Below are 24,454 nucleotides of genomic sequence, written 5' to 3' on the forward strand. Positions count from 1 at the left end.
ACACACACGCACACACTCACTCGAGAGAAGCATCCCATCTGTTCTCACTGCTTGGGGGAATGTTATTTGTAGTTTCCAAAGATTTTGAAATGCTGTCTGATGACCTTTGATCCGCCCCGCTTTACATCCTTCCCAACAAGGGGTTGACAGTTTGCATTCGCCAAGGACAACATGCAAATGGGCAAATGCATTTCTGTCAGAAACAGGCACACAGAGTGAGCTAAAGAGGCAGAATCATTTCCCTATACAAACACATTTAAAACATGGTGTTTTGCTTGTCAGTGGAACAAGCATCCATATTAATTGTTCTACCTAGAGCACTCTGGTATCTGCATAGCAACTTGTTCAAATCTGAAATCAGAGGGTGGAAAAAAGTTGTCCAAATTAAGTTCTTAGCAATGCATATTACTAATCAAAAATTACGTTTTGATATATTTATGGTAGGAAATGTATAAATTATCTTCATGGAACATAATCTTTACTTAATATCCTAATAATTTTTTGGCATACAGTGTTGGCTATCTAATTGGCTATACATAAATAATGTCATAAGTAGAATCTACTTTTAGACCCGTAATTACCTGTTAAAGATGATCTGTGTGCAATGGAATATCAGTGCAATATTTTCCTGAGTGCTTTTGTTTTTGTCATCACTGGCTAAATTATGCATGAGAATGCACATGCGATGACATCTTGAACATTAAACGGCCCTCTCGTGGCTCATTTTTCACATGATGTTTTATGACGTTATGAATGAGACATTGTAAGATGTTGCAAGACATTTCCGGTTGCTGTTGCAGATGCTATCAGTCATTTCTCTTGGGCTGTGTTTCAGGGGTCATTTCAGCTGGTTGCAGTTAGATCGTCGTGTTCTGGAACACGAGTTTCCCAAGAAATCTGGACCCATTGTGCTTTACTTCTGCGTTAGGTAAGTACAGCTGGAACAAAACCACAATTTTATTTTTTAATATACACATACATAGTTATTAATTTATTTATTATTAATAATAATATTAACAATATAAAATATATAATAAATCATATATATATATATATATATATATATATATATATATATATATATATATATATATATATTCTAAAATTATTTTATATATTTATAATACAAATCATATATAATATACACTACCAGTCAAAAGTGTTTTATTGTTTATTAAAGAAGTCTCTTCTGCTCATCAAGCCTGCATTTATTTGATCCAAAGTACAGCAAAAACAGTAAAATGATCCTTCAGAAGTCTAATATTCTAATATTCTGATTTGCTGCTTAAAAAACATTTTTTATTATTATGTTGTTGAAAACAGCTGAGTAGAATTTTTTTTCAGGTTTCTTTGATGAATAGAAAGTTCAGAAGAACAGCATTTATCTGAAATAGAAATCTTTTGTAACATTATAAATGTTTTTATTATCACTTTTAATCAATTTAAAGCATTCTTGCTAAATAAAAGTATTTATTTCTATAATTTCTTGTCAAAAAAAATATACTGACTCCAAGCTTTTGAATGGTATAGTGTATAATGTTACTAAAGCTTTTTTATTTCAGATAAATGCAGATCTTTGGATCTTTTTATTTATCGAAGAATCCTAAAAAAAAAACTGTTTTCAATATTGATAAAAATAATAATAATATTAAATGTTTCTTGAACAGCAAATCAGCATATTACAATTTCTGAAGGATCATGTGACACTGTAGACTGGAGTAATGGTGCTGAAAATTATTTTTATTTTAAATAGTAAAAATCATTTCAAAATATTACTGCATTTTCTGTATTTCTAATCTAATAAATGTACTTATGGTGAGTACTGTCCAAAAACCTTTGACTGGTAGTATAAATAAATAAATGTATAATATGTGTTTATCTACAGAGAGAACAAAAAGAGAAACATCCATATTACTTCAGAAAATCCCAGCTGAATATTCTAAAAAAAAACACTTAACACTTCTAGAATGAATTAGCGTCAACACTTCGATCAGAGTGTTTTCGTGTTGGGGGGGTTTGTGTATGTTTGTTTATGGTTTCAAATTAGCAGGGTTAGTAAACCACATCTCACTGGCAGTTACTGAAAACACAGCCAATCACAATCCACCATTCTTGTCATTAACACCCCCAGCAATTTGAGCACCATGGCAACAGCAGAGTGTTAATCAGACTGCGTTTGAATTGCAGAGCATGAGCAGATATCTGCTGGGAGGGTTGATTCGTTTAGATTTTAATTGCATCTACTTGGAAATGTGACCAATACAAAGAACAGCCAGTGTATTTATTGCTCGTGTGTGTTTGTATGACTCTGTGTGTGCGAGAGACTTAAAGTGGGCACATTTGTGTGCTTCCTCGCAATCAGCACACAGTCATACATCACCACGCTCGCTGTGGGTGGATGCTGGTTTATTGCTGTCAAGCTCAGCATTAAAATAGCCCAGCATTTCACCGATTTGTTGGGACACACTTGAATTGCTTTTCTCTCTTTTAGTCTATTCCACTTGCATTATTTTGCTTTTCTGGGTCACACACAGATACAAACACTTAAATGCACACATGCATTTTGCTGTAATAGCTGCATGCGGAGTTGCATGTCTTCTGCTTCAGCTATTGCGTGCCAGTGGAGTTTTAATGCATGCATGTCCTTAGTGCATCAGTGTGTATGTGTGTTGTCCTTTCTCCTCATGATTGGGCTATTGATTAGAGTGAGCTAAAGTCTTTGATGCGTGTAAGACTCGGTCTCACTCACATCTCAAATTAAACCAGCTGTCAATACAGTTTTAATCACTTTAATCTCTCTCGCTTTCCCTCGTCTTTCTCATTCCTCTCGATCCTTTAAACATTCAAAGCATGGATCTTCATGTATCATGTGTCGTAGGGTTCATTTTAAGTTCAGTGTATGCCTCAGTGTATGTTCAAGGTCACATTATCAGTTTACATGTCTAACAGTTCATGTGTGAATGTCACAGCTAGAGCCTTTAGCTCAAATGAAAAATGTCATGCTGAGAGCGCTTATTTATTTATGCGTTTGTTTGTTGTTGTAGTTCCCGCTAACTCTAATCTGAGTGCTAAATGAAGCTTGCACAGTGGAAATTGTTTTCTTTTTGCGGGTTTTGAGAGGGATGGAGACATCAAGAGCATATAGCAAGTGTTTACGATGCCCTCTAGTGATTGGTCTTTGGGTTTGCGTATATAATACGCCTCTTTTTTTTCAGCAAGTTAATTCAAACAGTCTGAATCAGAACAGTGGAATCAGAATTGGTTGCTCATACTGAATTTCGAATCACATTTTCACAACAAAATCATGTTTGGCTTGACATTCTTAATATATGAATTGTGTATATTGTAATGTTTTACTTGATTATTGAACATGTTATTTTGTCTTCTACAGGTTCTACATTGAAAGTATCTCTTACCTTAAGGACAATGCCACAATAGAGCTGTTCTTCCTCAATGCAAAGTCCTGCATCTATAAGGTAAACTGTTGTCACTGTTCTATCACTAGAGGGCAGTATTAGCTAATGCCCCTTTACATCCGTGTGTTACTTTATCATCTGTGCCCATGGAGCACTTTAGCCATTGATGCCACGTTACAGATTTCTCTGGAAAATTACATCATGGCAAGACTGATTGACTGATGGTACTATAAGAATGTGCAGAGTACCAAACTCACCACTAGCACATGTATTAATATATATTACATTCATTATAAGTCAAAAGTTTACATACACATTTCAGAATCTGCAAAATGTAAATTATTTTACCAAAATAATAGGGGTCATACAAAATGCATGTTATTTTTTAATTAGTACTGACCTGAATAAGATATTTCACATAAAAGCTAGCATAGCTAACATTTACATATAGTCCACAAGAAAAATAATAGTTGAATTTCTAAAAATTATCCTATTCAAAGGTTTACACACACACACACACACACACACACACACACACACACGATTCTTAATACTGTGTTGTTACCTGAATGATCCACAGCTTTTTTTGTGATATTTGAGTCCCTTGTTTGTCCTGAACAGTTAAACTGCTGCTGTTCAGGTCCCGCAGATTCTTTGGTTTTCCAGAATTTTTGTGTATTTGAACCCTTTCCAACAATGACTGTATGATTTTGAGATCTATTTTTTCACACTGAAGACAACTGAGGGACTTACATGCAACTATTACAGAAGGTTCAAATGTTCACTGATGTTTCAGATGCATTGTAAGCCAGGGTGTAAACATTTGAACAGAATGAAGATTTGTTTATTTTTTGAATATTTTGTCTAAATATAATTTTTTTTTCATTTAGTTCTGACCTTCAGAAGCTACAGAAGATACTTACATGTTCCCCAGAAGACAAAATAAGTTACATTAACCCTGATCTTCAAATTCAAAAAGTTATCACCCACGGCTCTTAATGCATTGTGTTTCCTTCTGGAGAATCAGTGAGCATTTGAACCTTCTGTAATAGTTGTATATGTGTTCCTCAGTTGTCCTCAGTGTGAAAAGGTGGATCTCAAAATCATATAATTGTTAAAAAGGCTTCAAATACACAAAAATGCTGAAAAAACAACAAACTTGTGGGACCTGAAGGATTTTTCTGAAGAACGGTGGGCAGTTTAACTGTTCAGGACAAACAAGGAACTCATGAACAACTATCACTAAACAAAAATAATAAATAAACACAACTGTGGATCATTCAGGTAACAACACAGTAATTTTTATAAATTCAACTTTTTTGTAAACATCTTGTTGTGAATGTGAAATATCTAATTCAGGTCAATACTAAAAATATAACAGGAATTTTGTATGATGGCAGAATACAAAATAACATGCATTTTGTATTCTGCCATTTAATTTGTTTTTAAAAAAGTGCTTCAATCTTCCAAAAACATTCCGTATTTGTGAATGTGAGTGTGTGTGTGTCACTGGTCACATACCGCAGATTCCCACCATACGCTCATTGCTCACACTTCACTCTAGAGTCTTCTTTCCAATATATGCCAGTACTGTGTGTATGTGACATTCCTGAAATTCCTGTGTTCGTCAAAGGTAATGAATCGCTCCGTTAGACTTGGTCATTGAAGTAATCAAGACCCCCTACACTTTAAAACCCCCCTCACATGTGTGTATGTGGCTTTGTCCTGCTATTGATTACACAGGAAATAGCTGAAGTGATTTAGATAGACCCTTCAGTGATAAGTCAGCAGATCAGGTCATTAAAAGAGAGAGAGATAAGATAAGAGACAGATTAATAGAGATGTCCTGCCTACTCTGATCCTGAACTTAAGGTCTTTCTCTCTGTCTGTCTCCAGGAGCTCATAGAGGTGGACAGTGAGGTGGTGTTTGAACTGGCCTCTTATATCTTACAGGTAAGATCAAGTCGGACTGTTTATCATTTTGTGCACCTCCATAAACCTTGCAATGAACTTTATAAAGACACATGTGTATTGAGTCATATTCAGGTCACTACAGTATTTCAGTCTGACAGGCTGCTTTATTTTAAATCTAAAACAGGATGTTTCCTTTGTACTGTGAGTTATCCATACGAGGGAAAAGCTTTGGAGAAATATGGTTTTCTTTCATGACTCTGTGCATGTGTGATCCAGGTGTAGTATCAGGTATGTTATGTGTGTTTGACCTTTTAGAGGATTCAGTCCAGATGGCTGCGACTACATCCCCTACTGCGACACACAAGCACTATTCTGTGCATCAGAGGATACGATCTTTCCAAGCGGTCTCGTCTACCATCAAACACTCATTATTGATACTAAAATATGTCTTTTCTTTTTCTCCCACAGGAAGCTAAAGGAGATTTCACGAGGTAAGAGTCTGTTCCAATGAATGAATCACCTTCCAGTGACCCTTCTTACACTCGCACACTATCAAAGTCTCTATCAGTGTGTCACTGCAGAGTGAAAGCAGATCCAATTTGTGGCATATATCAAACTTTCCTTCCCACATAAGCACATGCACACGATTCAAGAGAGATGGAGAGTGAGAGAGAGAGAGAGAGAATGATATGGGGGTGTGAACCCTGGGAACGGAGACAGAGGGGAGGAAATGGAATGCAGAGGATAAACAGTGTTAAATTACACACACTAACCCCTGGCTCTCTCCATCACACACACACTTGCACAAACACTTTCTACACACAGTATCTCAGCTACAAATCTGTCACATGTGCATCCTTCCAGCTTTATTCTGTCACTCTGTTTTCTTCGACTCAATTTCCTTTACCTCTTACACTTCCTCTCAACCTCTCCATCTCTCTTTGCTCGAAATGGCACACTACCATACTGCCCTAATTTTTGCAGTATGCGTTTTATGGTGTGCACATTTTGTATGCGTGGAATGCCCTGACAGTCAGTAACTTTGCCGGAATGTGCATTATACAACCTAAGCACATTGTGAAGGATAATATATCCCACAAATTCAATGTACTTGACTTAACCTATTTCAGGAATGGACTGGAATCAATATCAGATGTGATTTTAACATATTTCAACTTGATTTATTGTCATTTTTATTTCCAAGATGATAGCTGGTCATGTGAAAATTATTTAAATTTATACAATTAGGGGTTCAAGCGAGTAGTGCTGAAACCCTATTGTGAATGTTAGAATGGTCACGGATCAGCAATCTCCACGTGAAACTGGTAATGCAGACCAAAGCGTAAGTCGTAGAGACTTGAAACTTGGAGGAATGGTAGTACTCACACCACCTACAAAGTGACCTGGCCTGATGGGGGCGCTACAGCGAACAAAAGTACAAAATCGCTCCTATCTTTTGCGAAAAACCTACTTTTGTGAACTAGTCCTAGGTTTTTAGCACAATCGGAACCAAACCAGTGCAGAAAGATTCTCTGGAGAGTAAATATCAATAATTATCAAAAAAAGGGACATCAAAATCTTTGAAAGGGACAGGACCACTTTTAGTAAAATGCCTATAACTTCTGAACGGAATACGATATATCCTCCAAACTCAGAATGCTTATGTAGGAGCTCAATCTGACGTCACAGGGAACAAATCACAGAGCTTGGCCACTTGGTGGTGCTATAAGAAGGAAAAACATAGAAATGGCTATAACTGCACAACCATTTGTCCTTTCAACATGAAAATCCGTGTTCACAGTCGTGGTTCAAAGTGCCACAAGTTTCGGTATAGAGTTAAAGGGGAGGATTATACATTGTTTTGGTAGTATTATATAACATTGTAAGTGTATATTATCAGCGTTTGTTGTTTTCTCATGACATCTGATGGAGCATTTGAACATGGAAGCAGTGACGTGTGACGTCAGACTTAGCAAGTGAATAAGGACATTTGCATATCTCAAAAAACATAGCCGCCAATGTCCGACGAAGTTAGTGCACTCGTTAGACAAGGTTAACAGAGGCCGACTGGAACAAAACTCGGCGGGCATGTTCGACTCATGGCCCCAAAGGTCTGAGAGAAATTTGAAAGAAATTGGCCACTGGGGGTGATATCGCATTTTTCAATGGCATAAACGATTGTGCGTTGTGCGTTTTTTCACACATAGGCGAAATATTCATATCATACAGTAGAATCGTTTGTGAAATGATTGAGAATGTCAAAAACCTACTTTTGTAACCTTTGCTCAATCTGGAAAAAACACTGCAGTACAATTCTCTGGACTCTATAGGTCAATAATTATCAAAAAAAAAAAACCTTTGGCAAGCTATAATGGGGTCATTTAGAAAAGAGGCCTGTCCAAATTTACCCAATATCCTATAAAGCCTAAAGGAAAACTCAAAACTTCATGAAACTTTTAAAAACGTGATATTTCTTTGGTAAATTACCTGGATTTGCCAAAAAAACATTGATTTTGATTTGTGTGGTTACAAGCTTGCTAAATAATGTATTTTTTCATATTTGATTAAATGCTTTTTGAGCATTTTGTGTTATTTTGTGTTACAGTAATGATGCTACTAGGTCTGATCTGAAGAAACTGCCAGCACTGCCTACACAAGCACTGAAGGAGCACCCTTCGCTTGCATACTGGTGAGGCACACACACTTATACACACAGCTGTCAGCTGATAATGGAGAGGTATTAACGAGATGTATCTGCTCTGTGTTCTCTGAGCACCATGGGAAAGGATTCCCCAGAATAATTCTCTAACCCAATTTTCCTTGAATTCTATTTGATGCGAATGAAGTGTTTCACAGATGCTCCCGTTTTGAGACACACTCACTCGTACATCTCCTTCATGGTGTTGTATTTCATTGGTTGCGTCTTTGTACATCTGTAAGCTTTCACTCTTGTCTGTTTCATGTTCCTGCGGAATTGAAATAGGCTGACGGCCACATTTTCATGAACATTGTCATCTGTTGACTCTAATCTGTGTGTGTTTGTGTTGTGTTGCAGTGAGGACCGGGTCATTGAGCACTATAAGAAGCTAAGCGGACAGTCCAGAGGCCAGGCTATCGTCAAGTAAGAAAGAATATTGTCATGACCAAATGCTCTTCTAAGTTTGATGAAAAGAAAGTGTCCAAATGCGTTTGTGACCCTGGACCACAAAACAAGTCATAAGGGTCATTTTTCATTTATTTATACATCCCCTGAAAGCTAATGCTTTTAATAAATAAGCCTTCCATTGATGTATGGTTTTTTCAGTTTTAAGTGACCTATACCTTTAATTTTGAACTCAATATGTGACCCTGGACCACAAAACCAGTCTTAGCAAGTAGTAGGGGTATATTTGTAACAATAGCCCAAAATACATTGTATAGGTCAAAATGATCTTTTATGCCAAAAATTATTAGGATATTAAGTAAAGGTCATGTTCCATGAAGATGTTTTGTACATTTCCTACTGTAAATACACTACCAATCAAATGTTTGGACACACTTCTCCCTCAAAGAGAATGGGGAAGTGTGTCCAAACTTTTGACTGGTAGTGTATATCAAAACTTAATTTTTGATTAGTAATATGCATAGCTGAGAACATCATTTGGACAACTTCGAAGGCGATTTTCTCAATATTTAAATATTTTTTGCACTCTCATATTTCAGATTTTCAAATCGTTGTATCCTAATAAACCATACATCAATGAAAAGCTTAAAAAAATCAAATAAATTGACCCTTATGATGGGATTTGTGGTCCAGGGTCACATATATGTTTCATTTTTGTTTTATACTAAAACCTCTTTTAGGGAAATGCTTTGCTTGAAAACTGTTTGTTTGCTTGTTTTTGCACTTTCCGTGCTGATAATCCTTTTCATACATTCTCAACGACTACTTCCGAGATGCACTCACACATGTTCACTGCAAATTGTTTGCATATGAAACATCCATACCATACTGTCAATGATTTCTTCTTTCCTCTCTCTCACAGTTATATGAGTATAGTGGAGTCGTTACCCACATATGGAGTGCATTATTACGCTGTTAAGGTGGGTCAGTGAGCTCGGAGGGAAAATTCATAATCACAGCCGCCAGTCCACACACACACAACACACATTCTCACGACCTATAGTATCGCCATTTGACTTAAGTGTTAAAGGATGCTTGAGACTCGGTGTGTTTAAGATAATCGTGCTGTCATCAACCATGAGCCGACACTTCTTTTCTTATCAGCATGTGTGTGTGCATTAATGCTCTCTTTTTCTCACTCTTGCTCTGTTTCAGGATAAGCAGGGTATCCCGTGGTGGCTGGGTTTGAGTTATAAAGGCATTTTTCAATATGACTACCAGGACAAAGTCAAACCAAGAAAGGTAAGACTGTCTTTCCTCTGTGGACTTACAACAGTTTGACTTCTGTTTGTCCTCCCTTCGCATCTCTTCATCTTGGTCAATAGTTTTACCTCCCTGATGGCAATTAGTAGTGCTTGGCATAATTCATCCCTCACCGTTTGTGACCTTAAATCATGCCACTTGTTGAGGAGAGGCGTGCCATTATTGTGCCATTATTGTCAGGCAGTAAAACGGACAAATTAGTCTTTTTTGACTTGGGCTACCACCCAGAACCATAATCACTTGTTAAAATGTAGCTTATGACAGTGCTTTTTAAGAAAAGCTCTTTGTTTTCTTCACGAGGGAGGGAAAAAATCCCACTTCTCCTTTAGAACTCTCTGCTTTGCAGAAAATCCAGTGGATGTAAGCAGTTTCCCTTATGCAGTGTTTTGAAACTTAGCGTGAGTTTCCTCAGTTTTGTGTTTGTGCATGTGTATGAAGATGTGTTCATCAACCTGGTCACCTTTGCTTAACCTCATGACGTCAGCGAAGTCTGAACGTATGACACTCGGGTGTGGTGACCAAAGGTCATGACCTTTGGCGGTCTGGCTGCGTTTTTTGTAACTTTAGACAGAGACTCTCAAACTTCCAGACAGACGATCACTGACACCAAGTAACTGAAATGCTACAAATCTGTCTTGGTCAGAAGAAACGCTTGCTGTCGGAATGACTTTACTTCAGGTGTGTGTCCCGCTGGCTTTGGTTTTCCATTCTCACAGCACACACCCGTGTTTAAGTTCTCTCCAAAGGACAGGCGAAAACTTCAGCCTGTGGTGAGGAACAGAAAAACCTTTCCCAAAACCGCAAGCTAAAAATAGCATTCAAAGCAGAAAGTCCAGCCAAGCGAAAAGCCAAACTCAGGCCTATTTACAGAGAAGGATCTGTTATAGAAAACGAGAGTTGAAATGAAACAACGCAGCAGAGGGCAGCTCAGAATGGAGGAAAGAGAAACCAGTGAGAAGAACAGACGCGTGTGCAAAAACGCCACAGATGCAAACTAAACAAAATTATAGTCCTAAACCTGGATGACAATTTAAAGGGATAGTTCATCCAAAAATGAACGTCATCATTTACTCGCCCTGATTATCCAAATCTGTGAGACCAAATCTTTAACTTCAACATTGGACAACATTGGATCCAGTGTTCATTTTGACAGCAGATTTTGATTTAATTTTGATAAAAGTAGATTTAGTCAGCTAAAATCTAATGGGTTTAGGTACAGTCACAGTGTAATGCATTTATTAAGCATTTCTCTAAAATAACCAAATTGGTTGTATAGGTTTGATATTAAGGTTCATGTATCATGATAGACACAGATTTAACTGCTGTGACATTCAACATGCCTTTAGATTAAGTTGAAATGAAACCGCTTCTCATAACGAAACAAGAACTTGGTCTTCTTTTCAATGAAATACCGAATTATGCATTCAATACATAGGCGAATTATGCATTCTTTATAATAACTTGTTTACCACATTCTTCATTCTTTCAAGAAGACATTTATTAATATAAATACATTTAGATTCATCTTTATTAGGGCTACTAATTGATATTCTGTCTTTCTTTTGTTGCTTGATTAACATCAATGCCACAGACAATAGCAACTAAGTTAGGCTGCTGTCCCTTTAAAACTGAATACTGATACACGTCTGATATTCTCCCTACTGTTTACGTTCACATTAGGGTTGTGCGATATTGAAGAAAAATGTGATATGCGATAGCTCATTAAATAATGTGATATTCGAATAATGCTTAAAGTGCCACTTGCTCAGATTAAACAGGTTTACGCAGCTATTACTAAGTCAGTTCTATGAACTTCCATAACTATCTTGTGTCATGTATATATGGTTATTTATATGTATGTATGTATCAATAGCTCCTGTAAAGTCACAACAAATTCCTTGTGTGTGTGCGCACTTGGCGAATAAAGCTCATTCTGATTCTGATTCTAATATAGCTAGCATACATGTTTTGCTTTGTGTGAGAAAAAAGCACCCCTACAACAACTTCTGAAAGTGAACAGTGGTGTTTTACTCTAGCATTACATAAAAATGTCATTTTAACATTAGTGTAATCATTTTAACTTCAGTTTTGGAACTGAATAATAAAAAGAAAATAGAAAAAACTGCTTAGTCTTCACTTAATGAATTCACTGATTCTTATTTAAGATACAAAAGTTATTTAGGCAGGAGCAGTGAGTAATTTTCTCTTTGTCTTTTGTTCATGGCCCCAAATATTGCAAGCTGTAGTGAGATGCATATTGCGATATGTACATTTGCGATATTTCAATAATTTATATATATTGCACAACACTAGTTCACATAAGACATAACTGAGTGTGTTTTTGTGAATACTCGCCAAAACGGACAATTCAACATCATTTTGTGTGTATTTCTCTGTTAATGAGACTCGAAAGTGTATGCGTTTAGAAAACCGGACCGAATTGAGTTCTTTTTTGCATTGTCAAATTTATCCATATGTCTGCTCTTATCTTATTCCCAGATATTGACATTTTTGATTGTTTTATGAGACTTGCAGCAAATGTATGCCAGCTTATGTCCCACTGGTTAGATACAGTTCAAATGTGAGTATCTAATCACGCAGCAGATTTGTTTTGAATGAATCTCTTCCCAAATCTTTCCTCCATAACATTCCCTTCTCGTTTTTATTTGTTGACGAAATTGTCAATAGATTTTCGTCATAGTTTTTGGCATTCAAAACTAGTTTTTGTTTCGTTATCATTTTGTTTTCGTCGGTGAAAAAATGTTACACTGATTGGACCCTATTCAAAATATCTTCTTTTATGTTCAACAGAAAAAAAGAAAGTCCTACTTGTTTGAAATGACATGCAAGTGAGCAAATGATGACAATATGTTCAGTCTTGTGTGAACTATTACTTTAATCACAGAGAGTGATCAGACGTCCAGCCCTGCGTTCAAACGCCAGGCTGCAACTTTCCACCGATCTGCATTTCAGATGGGTCATTGCCACTAATGTTCTCATTACACAGTTTGCCTCCATCACACATGCGCGTTTTAATGTTTTGATGATAAGCTCACATGCGCTAATGGTTTGTGGCTGTTCTCCATCTGTAGGCAGTGTGTGTGAGAGACTGCGGGATATACAGTTAAATATGCCACACACTAAAAGTTGCAGACTCGGTGAGTTAGTGGTTGGGTTTATTTAATGAGTTTCAAACTAATTTAAACCCTCTCCTAATGAGAGACCACAACTCATCTGTGCCAAAGTGTGTGTGTAAAGTTTCACAGAGGTGTGACGAGTACATTTGCGGTTTCATCATGAATTGTGGTGTGTGTGATTCTCAAAAGCTATTGTCCTCTACCTAAACTCCCTTCAGCAGCCTTGCTGACTCCAAAACCCGCAACAGGAAACCCAGCAGCAGACACCCGCAGGATTACTGTCGCCCTGACAACACAAAACATACTGGAAACATTAGCGCATCTGACGAATCAGGGACCACTCCCCAAAAACTGGCATGTGTGCGGCTGTTTCTGATTGGTTTGGATCAGCTCATTAGCTTTACTAACTGAGATTCTTGCCTTGTAAAACATTTGAACAGCATAGCAAATCTAAGAAGTGTATAGCTGCGCTTCTAACCAGATGTGACGTTATAGCTGTGAATCATGGGATTGCAACTCTTGAGTCACCGGTGATTGTTTTCATCCCGTCTGCTCCTTGTGACCTTTGACCTTTCCAATGCCCTGTCTTTTCTCATCGGCGCTCGTTATGGCTCCGGCTAAGTAAATACCATGCCACACACACAGTCTTCCTGTATTCTGTGTGTGCCTTTGTGAGAGAGAGGGGTGGGGGTTTATTGTATTATTCTATGTACAGACTGCAGGGTGGGCGTTGTGCGTTATAAAAAAAGTAGCTGCCGTGAATGTGAGTCACAGTGACGAAACACTATGACATTTACATAGAGACTCCTTAAAATCTAAACTCCTTTATATTGGAACTTTCTGAATAAGCGGGTTTTGATCTTGAGTCATCTTTGGCATCTTTGTTTCAAAAAATGGTTAGCTGTTCTAAAACCTAGTTAGCCGCCGATATGGGCCATTCTACAGACTGCTGTCCCACAACCAAAAAACACATTTAAAAAGCATTTAAGTATTACTAAGATCCTTCTGTTATGTATTGAAACCCACTATAATATTTAAAATGTCAGTAAGCCTAATATACATAAAATCATCGTTTATTGTGTACTTTAAATTGGGAGGTGTCTGTCCTGAATTTTAACTTATGAAAATGATATTGAAATAAATTCTTATCTTTTTGATTCTTTTAAAAAGTGAAAAAAAAGTATTTTATGTTTTTGTTTTGTAAATTATGTCCCACATTTTTCATGTCACTAGCAAAGTGTATGTTTTAGTCCATTGACTGAGACTGATTTTAACCACACCCCTTAATTTATGATCAGGGAATATTCCTGTGTCCCTCTTTCTTATAGCTATAAGGTGTGAGTGGATATGCCCCATTATTTTGAGGTAAATGTTTTCAAAAGTCTGAAAAAAATTTGTGTAACTTTAAGGCTACCAAACACCCTTTTTTTGCAATTAAACACTTTTTTGGGAGTTATTCCATAACATTTAGTTTTTATGTGTACCACTTTTCAGAACTGTGCTAGCTAACCATGTGCTGATTAGTATCTTTGAGCTAGGTTCAAAAATATCCAAAATTGTCACTACCGAAACAGTCACTACTAAAACATTTGGTGGCGTTTCATTAGTGACATCTTTGTTTTTTTTTTTAAGTGTTATCCCATAAAATTTTCAAAACCGAAACATATCATCATTGTTTCGGTAGTGACAAAAGAGACACATAATCCTTTATTTGGAGGAAAGAAACAGTTTTTGTACAGTTATGCAATTTTTTTTTTTGTATTTAGTATGTTTTAGTAGTGTTTTAGTTAATTCTGTAACGTGATGTGGTCGCTACCAAAGCATTACTTTAGATTTTTTTTATAAAATAGCAAAAAATGTATTTTTACAAAGTAGATGTAAGCTAAATCTTTATAGGTCATTATTAAACTTCTAATTAAATTATTATTACTACATTTTGGTAGTGACAAATTTGGGGAGAGGAAAAATATTCCAAAACATTCTGAAAATGCAATATAAGAATTACTAGAAATGTGTAACTTGTATATTATACAGTTTGCATACATACGAATGTTTTGAAAAAAAGACGTTTCCAACTCTGACTTTGGACCAATTCTGTAGAATGGCCCATACAGGCGAGATTATAAGACATCATGGTCTCAAAAGTCTGTTTCAGAGAGCAGACAACAATATGCTCATTTCAGCCAAAAGCTAAGGCTGCATTGAATGTATTATTGGCGCATAAACCAATACATTGCAATGACCTTTTGCATTGTTTTCAAAATGCATTAAATCTTTTTTTTTTTTTTTTCAAAAGAACAGCATTTATTGAATGGTTGTGTAAATGTATTTTAATGAAAAATAAGAGAATTGTTGCCATTTAATTAAGAATAGACTATTTCACTCAATGTTTGTGTATGTGTTGTGTTTGCATGCTTTTGTTCCTGAGCTTTTAGTTTAATTGCATGCTAGCATCAGACTTTACTGGAATCAATTGCATCAGAACAGAGGTGGGGTTTTCAGATAGAGGCATAGCCAATCTCTGGACCCTATCACCATGGCTGTGAGCCTTCATTAGAAACCTTTGAAGTTCAGAACAAGATTTAACCCTGTTTCCAGAGCTCTAAATACCCAAACAACATGAGGACTAGAACACGGTTCAGCTGTCAGTGAAATATGTGCTGGAACTAACCAGGATTCAGCACATCGATGGGCACATGGGCCCCCTTTTAATGTCTTTTCTCTCTTAGAGCCTCTCGTGACTGCACGCCTCAAAATCTCACACACTTTCAGCTGTGATTGTCTCAATCCTGAACAATGGCTGAAGTCCCTAGTTCCACCTCACTGTGCCCAAAATACTCTGGTGTGGTTAATGCTCCATGCCTCATTGGCTCTTATAACTGCACCATGCTACAGTGTTTAGATGTCATGGAACATTGTAGGCTCCCTCACTTTCTTTTTCCTCTCCCTCCCTCTCTCTTAAGGAGAGAGATTTGAATCTCCATAATGAAAGTTGTTTTGAAAGTGTTGAGGGTCAAGTTTGTTCTTCGTCCCATGAGACTATCAAAGCCTCTCGTAAACACCAAGAAACATTCACTCCTCTGAAATCTCTGTGCTGTTCAGTTGCACTGTGTTTATGATATTTTATGTAAATTAGTTATTTCAATTGTACAGGACTTAAGTATACACTGTGGTTTAAGTATACACTGTGGTTAAACTACTTTATAAATACATTTGAATTGAATTAACGATTTGTTTAGTATATTTGAGTAAAAATTTATTAAACAAAGCATATATTTTTATTTTAATATTACTTTTTACTTTTATTAGTACTACTACTGCTACTACTTTTATTACTATATCATTCTTATTTTAGTGATATGAATCATTAGATCAATTTGTCACGGATTGGCCAGGTTCTACTCCCTCACTCACTCAACGATCACAGTCACCTGATTACTAATCATACGCACCTGAATCCAATCACCAGCACCACATATAAGCACACCACACACCTCACTCAGTGTCCGGGCTCGTTTGCACGAAGCGGACTCATTGTGTTTCTCTGTCGAGTTCACAAACCTCAAAGACATACTTACCTCGCTATTTACCTGTTGAAACTTACCTCTTGTCTCGTCTATTCCAGTACGAAGTCTGTTCTCTGTTCCAGTCAGCTGTGGTCAGCCATAAGCCTGTTCGTCGATCACCAACGGTGTGTGTGTGTGTGTGTGGGTCGGAGTCCTCCTCCCGTCGTTCCTGGAAAGGAAAAGGATCTGTATTCAGTATTCATCTCTAGGCAACGAATATCATACTTGGACTGTTATACTTACCCGGTTCTGCACGTCATCTTATCCACAACGCTCTGCTGATATTAAACATTGTTATATTCATCACTTACCTCTCTTGTTTGGTCTGCTTCCGTAACAGTTAGCCCGGACCAACACAGTATCAGCATGAGCAATCGGGACCCGTTTCAAGAGCTGGTGGACTCGCTCAGGAAGGTTTTGTTGGCTAGTCATGCCACCACACCAACTTCAGCTCATCCCACCGCACCACCGGCACCCAGCACTTCTTCGGCTCCCGTAAACGTCCCTTCCAGTCCCATGGCCCGACCAGCGCCCTACTCTGGCGGGGCGGAGGAGTGCAGCGGATTCCTGTTACAATGTTCATTGATATTCACAATGCAACCTGCTCTCTATCCCACAGATTCTTCGAAAATAGCCTTCATCACGTCTCTGCTTACCGGACCAGCTCTCAAATGGGCGGACACGTTATATCAGCAGGCCGGGCCGGCAACCCATTCGATCCAGGCTTTCGTCGCTCATTTTAAAGAGGTTTTCGGACGTTCTGATGCAGAAGTATCCGCAGGAGAGCAATTGTATCATCTTAAGCAGGGAAGTATGACGACACAAGATTACTCCCTGCGTTTCCGAACTTTGGCCGCTGCCAGCGGATGGAATGAGCGATCGTTACTGACCACGTACCGGCTCGGCCTAGAACCCAATCTCCGGATGCAGTTAGCTGCTTTGGACGACTCCATGGGATTGGAGAAGTTCATTCAGCAGTCACTTCGTTGTTCAGATCGTCTAAGATCCTACCAAGACCAGTCCGTCACTACTGCACTCCTCCGACCAGTTACATCCGCCAGCCCTCCAGAACCAGAACCAATGATCCTGGAATCAGGGAAAATCTCTGCAGCTGAGCGACAGAGAAGACTGACCCGGGGTCTTTGCATGTACTGTGGGGCTGCGGGACACGTACGACTCAACTGTCCTATGCGTCCTATACGATCTTTGGTGAGTGTAATACGTTCTGAATTGGATAACATGCATCCTCTGACTACCAATGTTCAGTTAACTACCCACACTTCCTGTGTTACAGTCGCAGCCCTCATCGACTCCGGGTCAGCGGGAAACTTCATCTCCAACACCCTCTGTCGCCAGCTCCAGCTACGCACCCAAGCATCAACCACCATCTACCAGATTCAACCGATAACTAACCGGATAAACTCACGGACCCGTATTCACCGGAAAAGTGAACCCATCATCCTACAGATTGGAGTTTTGCACCGTGAGGAGATTCAGTTTCTGGTTCTGGAGGGAGCTACTATGGACATCATCTTGGGGCGCCCGTGGCTGGTGAAGCATGATCCCATCCTCTCTTGGGGCACAGGAGAGGTGATAAAATGGGGAAAAGAATGTACCAACCAATGTTTTCCAGATCTTCCACGTCCTAGACACAAGATATTACCTGTCAACGTCACCTCCGTCGAAAGTCCTGTGGAGAAGCAGTCAGTCCAGATTCCTGCCATTTACTCGTCGTTTCAAGACGTCTTCTGCCCCAAGAGAGCTTCCCAGCTACCTCCACATCGGCCATGGGACTGTGCCATTGACCTAGTTCCGGATGCTCCAATGCCCAGAGGTAAGATCTACCCGCTGTCGCTTCCGGAGACCAAGGCAATGGAGGAGTACATACAGGAGGCTCTCGATCAGGGTTACATCCGACCATCTACATCACCCGCAGCATCCAGTTTTTTCTTCGTGGCAAAGAAGGATGGAGGGCTGCGGCCATGCATCGATTACCGTATACTCAATCAAGGCACCATCAAGTTCCGGTATCCCCTTCCTCTCGTCCCTGCGGCCCTCGAACAACTACGCACTGCCAGGGTGTTTACGAAGTTGGACCTCCGCAGCGCGTACAACCTCGTGAGGATACGTGAGGGGGACGAGTGGAAGACTGCCTTCGTGACCCCTACTGGGCACTACGAGTATTTGGTCATGCCCTATGGTTTGGTCAACGCCCCCTCCGTATTTCAGAACTTCATTCACGAGGTACTCCGGGAGTTTCTGCACCACTTTGTCGTTGTCTACATAGACGATATCCTGATTTACTCCCGGAGTGAGGCCGAACATCGCCTCCACGTTGCGGAGGTCCTTCAAAGACTACGGGATCATCACCTATATCTCAAGGCGGAGAAATGTTCATTTCACCTACCAGCAGTGCACTTCCTTGGATACGTCATCGACCAGAAGGGGGTCCGTATGGACGAGAGGAAGGTATCTGCAGTTGTGTCCTGGCCAGAACCCACCACTATCAAAGAGCTTCAACGATTCTTAGGTTTCGCCAATTTCTACCGCCGGTTTATCAAGAACTACAGCATCATCACCGCTCCACTTACCAGTCTACTCAAAGGAAAACCACGAACCCTACTCTGGAACCCTGACTCGGCCGCAGCCTTCCATAACCTCAAGGAAGCATTTACACAGGCACCTCTTCTAACCCATCCTGACCCTGATCTCCCTTTCGTGGTAGAGGTAGACGCTTCTACTACCGGCGTGGGAGGGATTCTGTCACAGTATCACGGTACTCCTCCATTGCTTCATCCCTGTGCCTACTATTCCCGGAAGCTCAGCCCTGCGGAGAGGAACTATGACATCGGCAACCGCGAGCTTCTTGCCATCAAGCTCGCTCTGGAGGAGTGGCGACATTGGTTAGAGGGATCCAACCACACGTTCCAGGTGATAACAGATCACAAGAACCTACAGTACCTCCGAGACGCCAAACGGCTCTGTCCCCGTCAGGCAAGATGGTCCCTGTTCTTTTCACGCTTCAACTTCACCATAACCTACCGGCCAGGATCCAAGAATACCCGAGCTGATGCTCTGTCTCGCATCCATGATTCTCACGACTTGCCTGACACACCCACGACCATAATCCCCGAAAACATCATCGTTCAACCCATTGAATGGACCAACCCGCCAGCTGTCGCCACTCCGGAACCCAGATCTCCGCCGGGCTGTCCACCTGGTCGCAGATTCATCCCTAGGACCCAGCGGGTAGATCTAATCCATTCAACACATACCTCTCTGGGCACTGGACATCCAGGGGCCAACAACACTCTCTCGCTGCTGACGGACCGCTTCTGGTGGCCGCACATGGCAAGGGATGTGAGGAGGTATGTCCAAGGATGTAAGGAGTGCGCAATGTCCAAGAGTCCACGTCATCTGCCTGCTGGGAAACTCCATCCCTTGCCTGTGCCGAACCGCCCCTGGTCACACCTAGGAGTTGACTTCATGACAGATCTCCCCTCATCTGACGGTAACACCTGCATCTTTGTTATAGTTGATCGATTTTCAAAATTCTGCCGACTGATACCTCTGAAAGGTCTTCCCACAGCCTTAGAGTCTGCCGAACTGCTCTTCAACAAAGTCTTTAGGTACTATGGCATTCCGGAAGACATCGTCTCAGACAGGGGTCCACAGTTTATTTCACGGGTGTGGAAGTCTTTTCTCAAACTCCTAGGTGTGACCGTTAGCCTCTCCTCTGGATACCACCCTGAGACCAACGGGCAGACGGAGAGGAAAATCCAGGAGGTGGGGCGGTTCCTCCGGACATTCTGTCATGGTCACCAGGACTCCTGGAACCAGTTCCTGGGTTGGGCAGAATACGCCCAAAATTCACTGCGGCAACCCACCACAGGACTCACGCCATTCCAGTGTGTGCTCGGCTTCCAACCACCTCTCTTCCCCTGGAATGGCGAACCATCACAGGTGCCCGCAGTGGATTACTGGTTCCGGGAGAGCGAGAGAGTCTGGGACGAGGCTCACCATCATCTTCAAAGGGCAGTGCGCAGAACCAAGTCCACTGCCGATAAGAAGAGGATTCCTGGTCCCACATACACTCCTGGGCAGAAAGTCTGGCTCTCCACAAGAGACATCCGTCTGCGCCTGCCCTCGAAGAAATTGAGTCCCAGGTTTGTTGGCCCCTTCACCATCGTGGAACAGGTCAACCCCGTCACCTACAGACTCCAATTACCACCACAGTACCGTATCCACCCCACATTTCACGTCTCATTACTCAAACCCTTTCACCCACCTGTGATTCCCTCCACAGAACCTGGTCAGGAAGAGGAACCCCCTCCCCCCTTGGTCCTGGAAGAGGGATCCATCTACTCGGTCCGAGAAATCCTTCTGTCCCGACGTCGTGGTGGTAATCTGGAATATCTCGTCGACTGGGAAGGCTACGGGCCAGAGGAGAGGTCATGGGTACCCAGAGTTGACATTCTAGATCCAGCCCTCATGGAGGAATTCCATCGTAACCATCCTGAATGTCCAGCCCCTCGAGGACGAGGTAGACCACCACGACGTCGGAGGCCTCGGCCCTCAGGAGCGGGCCCTGGGGAGGGGGGTAATGTCACGGATTGGCCAGGTTCTACTCCCTCACTCACTCAACGATCACAGTCACCTGATTACTAATCATACGCACCTGAATCCAATCACCAGCACCACATATAAGCACACCACACACCTCACTCAGTGTCCGGGCTCGTTTGCACGAAGCGGACTCATTGTGTTTCTCTGTCGAGTTCACAAACCTCAAAGACATACTTACCTCGCTATTTACCTGTTGAAACTTACCTCTTGTCTCGTCTATTCCAGTACGAAGTCTGTTCTCTGTTCCAGTCAGCTGTGGTCAGCCATAAGCCTGTTCGTCGATCACCAACGGTGTGTGTGTGTGTGTGTGGGTCGGAGTCCTCCTCCCGTCGTTCCTGGAAAGGAAAAGGATCTGTATTCAGTATTCATCTCTAGGCAACGAATATCATACTTGGACTGTTATACTTACCCGGTTCTGCACGTCATCTTATCCACAACGCTCTGCTGATATTAAACATTGTTATATTCATCACTTACCTCTCTTGTTTGGTCTGCTTCCGTAACACAATTTAAACCAGTAACACTCTTGAGACTGATTTATGAGTTTCTCTTTCTCAGAAAGAGTCATTTGTTTATAATCAAATATTTACAGATTAGTTGACAAATCTATCGTTTTGTGATTCCTTGTGTATTATTGTGCAGCAACTGCTCTTTCTCTCTCATTTCATTGATTTAAACACTACCAGTCAAAAGTTTTAATTTTTTTTTTTTTTTGAAGAATTCTCTTCTGCTCACCAAACCTGCATTTATTTGATCCATTACACAGAAAAAAACAATATTAGAATGATTTCTGATGGATCATGTGACTGGAGTAATGATGCTAAAAATTCTGCTTTGAAATCACAGGAAAATAAATTACATTTTAAAATATATTCAAACAAAAAACAGTTATTTTAAATAGTAAAAATATTTCTGAATTTTACTGTTTTTGCTGTACTTTGTGAGCAGAAGAGACTTGTTTAAAAAACTAAATTAAAAAACATTTGACTGGTAGTGTATTCCAATTCATTGATTCATATCAAATGTGATTCATATTGTGATCTCATCTCCTCTAAAGGAAGACTTTTAATGGAGTATTTTATCTGCATCAATGGAATGTTGCAAATGTTAAAGGACCGTTATCAGATGGTGAAAATTATTTGCTCCCAGTAGATTTTAAAAATGGAACCAGTTCTGAATGAGAACCGGGTTTAATTCTCAATCCTAGTGATATATGTGGAAATAGTTTTTGTGTGTGTGTGTAACTATGTTCCTTCCCTCCCCTCTTCCTTCATCTGTCCATTGTTTTCCCAGGCTCTTAAAATTCTTGAGCTCTTCAAGCCAGCTCCCTCCCCTTCTCTCTCCACTCTCTTCCATCATTTTTTCATCTCTCCTTTCCATTATTTTTCTTCTCTTTTCTTAAATTAAGATCTTTGCCAAGGAATGTTTGTATACAAAGTCCTTGTAATGACCTTTAACAGTAATGATGGGTGTAATCGATAGTTTTTAGATATAAAATAGAAAGACTGTATAGGGCTCTTACAAAAAAATGCACTGAATACATATTCAAACCACTTTCTCCCCCAACCTCTTTTTCTATTGCGTTTTCTTTGTGTCTGAGCAGCTGATGGCTCCAGGAGTCCAGTGTGTGTACCGCAGACAGCCATGTGTGTGTGTGTTTGTGTGTGTGCATGATGGTGTGTAATGAGAACCAGAACCAGGTTTCTCGAGTGAATGAGGGGAAAAGAGGTGGAGGAGTTTAACAAAGCTGTAGCGCTGCATTTTGAGGGGTTACTACAGCACACACACAAACACATCACTCTGAACTCTCCATAAACCCCACCCACACAGGAAGTGTGAGTCCCAGAGGGAGGAGAGGCTTGGAAGGGGGCTGACTCCTCCCACTCTTGCTTGCTCTCTCTCTCTCTCTCTCTCTCTCTCTCTCTCTCTCTCCATCGCTCTTGATCTCTCACTTTCTACACATATACAGAGGAGGACTCATTGTTCCCCTGTGCTTAAGAAGGATTTTACACACTCACACTTACCATATTCACAAAAGTGGATGGAAGAGTAAAATATCTTAGCTTGGACTTGCATTCTGGATTCACTTTTACAGACTTTTCCTGATTTGGAAGGAGTTTAGACTCTGAGCACCATCGTGGAATGTTTGATTGAGGTTTTGGGAATGTTGTAAAAACGTTCTCTCATCTCTGCAGGTGTTCCAATGGAGACAGTTGGAGAATCTGTACTTCAGGGAGAAGAAGTTCTCAGTGGAAGTCCATGACCCGAGAAGGTAAATCTACATCACAGCCTACACGTGTTCGCTCACACACACAGGTTATGAACTGTATAGGCTTACAAACATTGTGTCAAACACAATGACAGGACGTTGTGGATGCCACTTTCACTCCAAAACAGAAGGAGTTTGAAAGACAAGTTTGTTTAGATCTCATAAAACATTTGAAAGATCTCAGCTTTGTATGTTTTTGTCCCTTTGAATGAGTTTGAATTACTTAGAAGTAACGTGGCGTAATGTACAGACTTTACACTGGATTACTTACTGACAACAAGAGTAAGATATATTACAAATAAATCTGTTTTGGTATTATTTAAATAGAGAAACATATGTGACCCTAGACCACATTGTATGTACATTGTATGGGTCAAAATTATTGATTTTTCTTTTATGCCAAAAATCATTAGGATATTAAGTAAAAATCATATTCTGTGAGGATATTTTGTAAATTTCCTACATAAATATATCAAAACGTAATTTTTGATTAGTAATATACATCGCTAAGAACTGAATTTGGACAACATTCTCAATATTTTGTTTGTTAGTTGTATCTTGACCAAATATTGTCCCATCCTAACAAACCATACATCAAAGGAAAGCTTATTTATTTAGTTTTCAGATGTATAAATCTCAATTTTTAAAAATTGACCCTTATCACTGGTTTTGTGGTCCAGGTTTGCATATCGGAGTTTGACTGGAAAACCTATTTTTGTGTCCTCCCGTTCCTGAAGAGAAAAATTGTTAATTTGCATTAATAATGCTCGTAGTTACATCCGGTTGGTTTCCGTCCACAAGCGTTCAGTGAGCTAAGCTGTTTGTTATTGGATTGAAATCTCCGACTTCCTGTGTCCTGTGGAGAAGAGGGTAAAAGTACAGCTGGAACAAAAACAAAAACATAGATTTTTTCTTTTTGTCTGTCTATCTGTAGAGATGGGGATGTGGTTTGAATTTGATCCTAATTCTCCGCTTCTCTTTCGTTCTGTAAAAACCTGGCTTGTTTCGGATCTTCATTTTGTTCTGACTTTCTCTCTGTCAACATTAGGATGTGTTCAGGGTTTAATCAGACCCTCATGACATCATCAGTATGTGCCGAG

General features: G+C 39.9%; 1 protein-coding gene across 11 annotated transcripts in view; it reads left to right on the top strand.

Moving 5' to 3' along the window:
- The window catches only part of frmd4a (FERM domain containing 4A), a 290,469-nt gene that overhangs the window by 241,521 nt on the left and 24,494 nt on the right, over positions 1 to 24,454 (top strand). For 7 of the 11 annotated variants that reach the window (XM_073850064.1, XM_073850065.1, XM_073850063.1 and 4 more), the window contains exons 4-12: positions 836 to 928; positions 3,392 to 3,476; positions 5,313 to 5,369; positions 5,799 to 5,821; positions 7,936 to 8,019; positions 8,386 to 8,451; positions 9,356 to 9,413; positions 9,649 to 9,735; positions 23,281 to 23,356. In XM_073850064.1, coding sequence (XP_073706165.1) covers positions 836 to 928; positions 3,392 to 3,476; positions 5,313 to 5,369; positions 5,799 to 5,821; positions 7,936 to 8,019; positions 8,386 to 8,451; positions 9,356 to 9,413; positions 9,649 to 9,735; positions 23,281 to 23,356 — 629 coding nt within the window. Of the gene's footprint in view, positions 1 to 835; positions 929 to 3,391; positions 3,477 to 5,312; positions 5,370 to 5,798; positions 5,822 to 7,935; positions 8,020 to 8,385; positions 8,452 to 9,355; positions 9,414 to 9,648; positions 9,736 to 23,280; positions 23,358 to 24,454 lie in introns of all 11 variants that reach the window. The other 4 variants (XM_073850062.1, XM_073850067.1, XM_073850058.1 and 1 more) reach the window with 1 other exon arrangement.

The sequence above is a fragment of the Garra rufa genome, chromosome 11 (genome assembly GCF_049309525.1).
Source record: "Garra rufa chromosome 11, GarRuf1.0, whole genome shotgun sequence".
Lineage (NCBI taxonomy): Eukaryota > Metazoa > Chordata > Actinopteri > Cypriniformes > Cyprinidae > Garra > Garra rufa.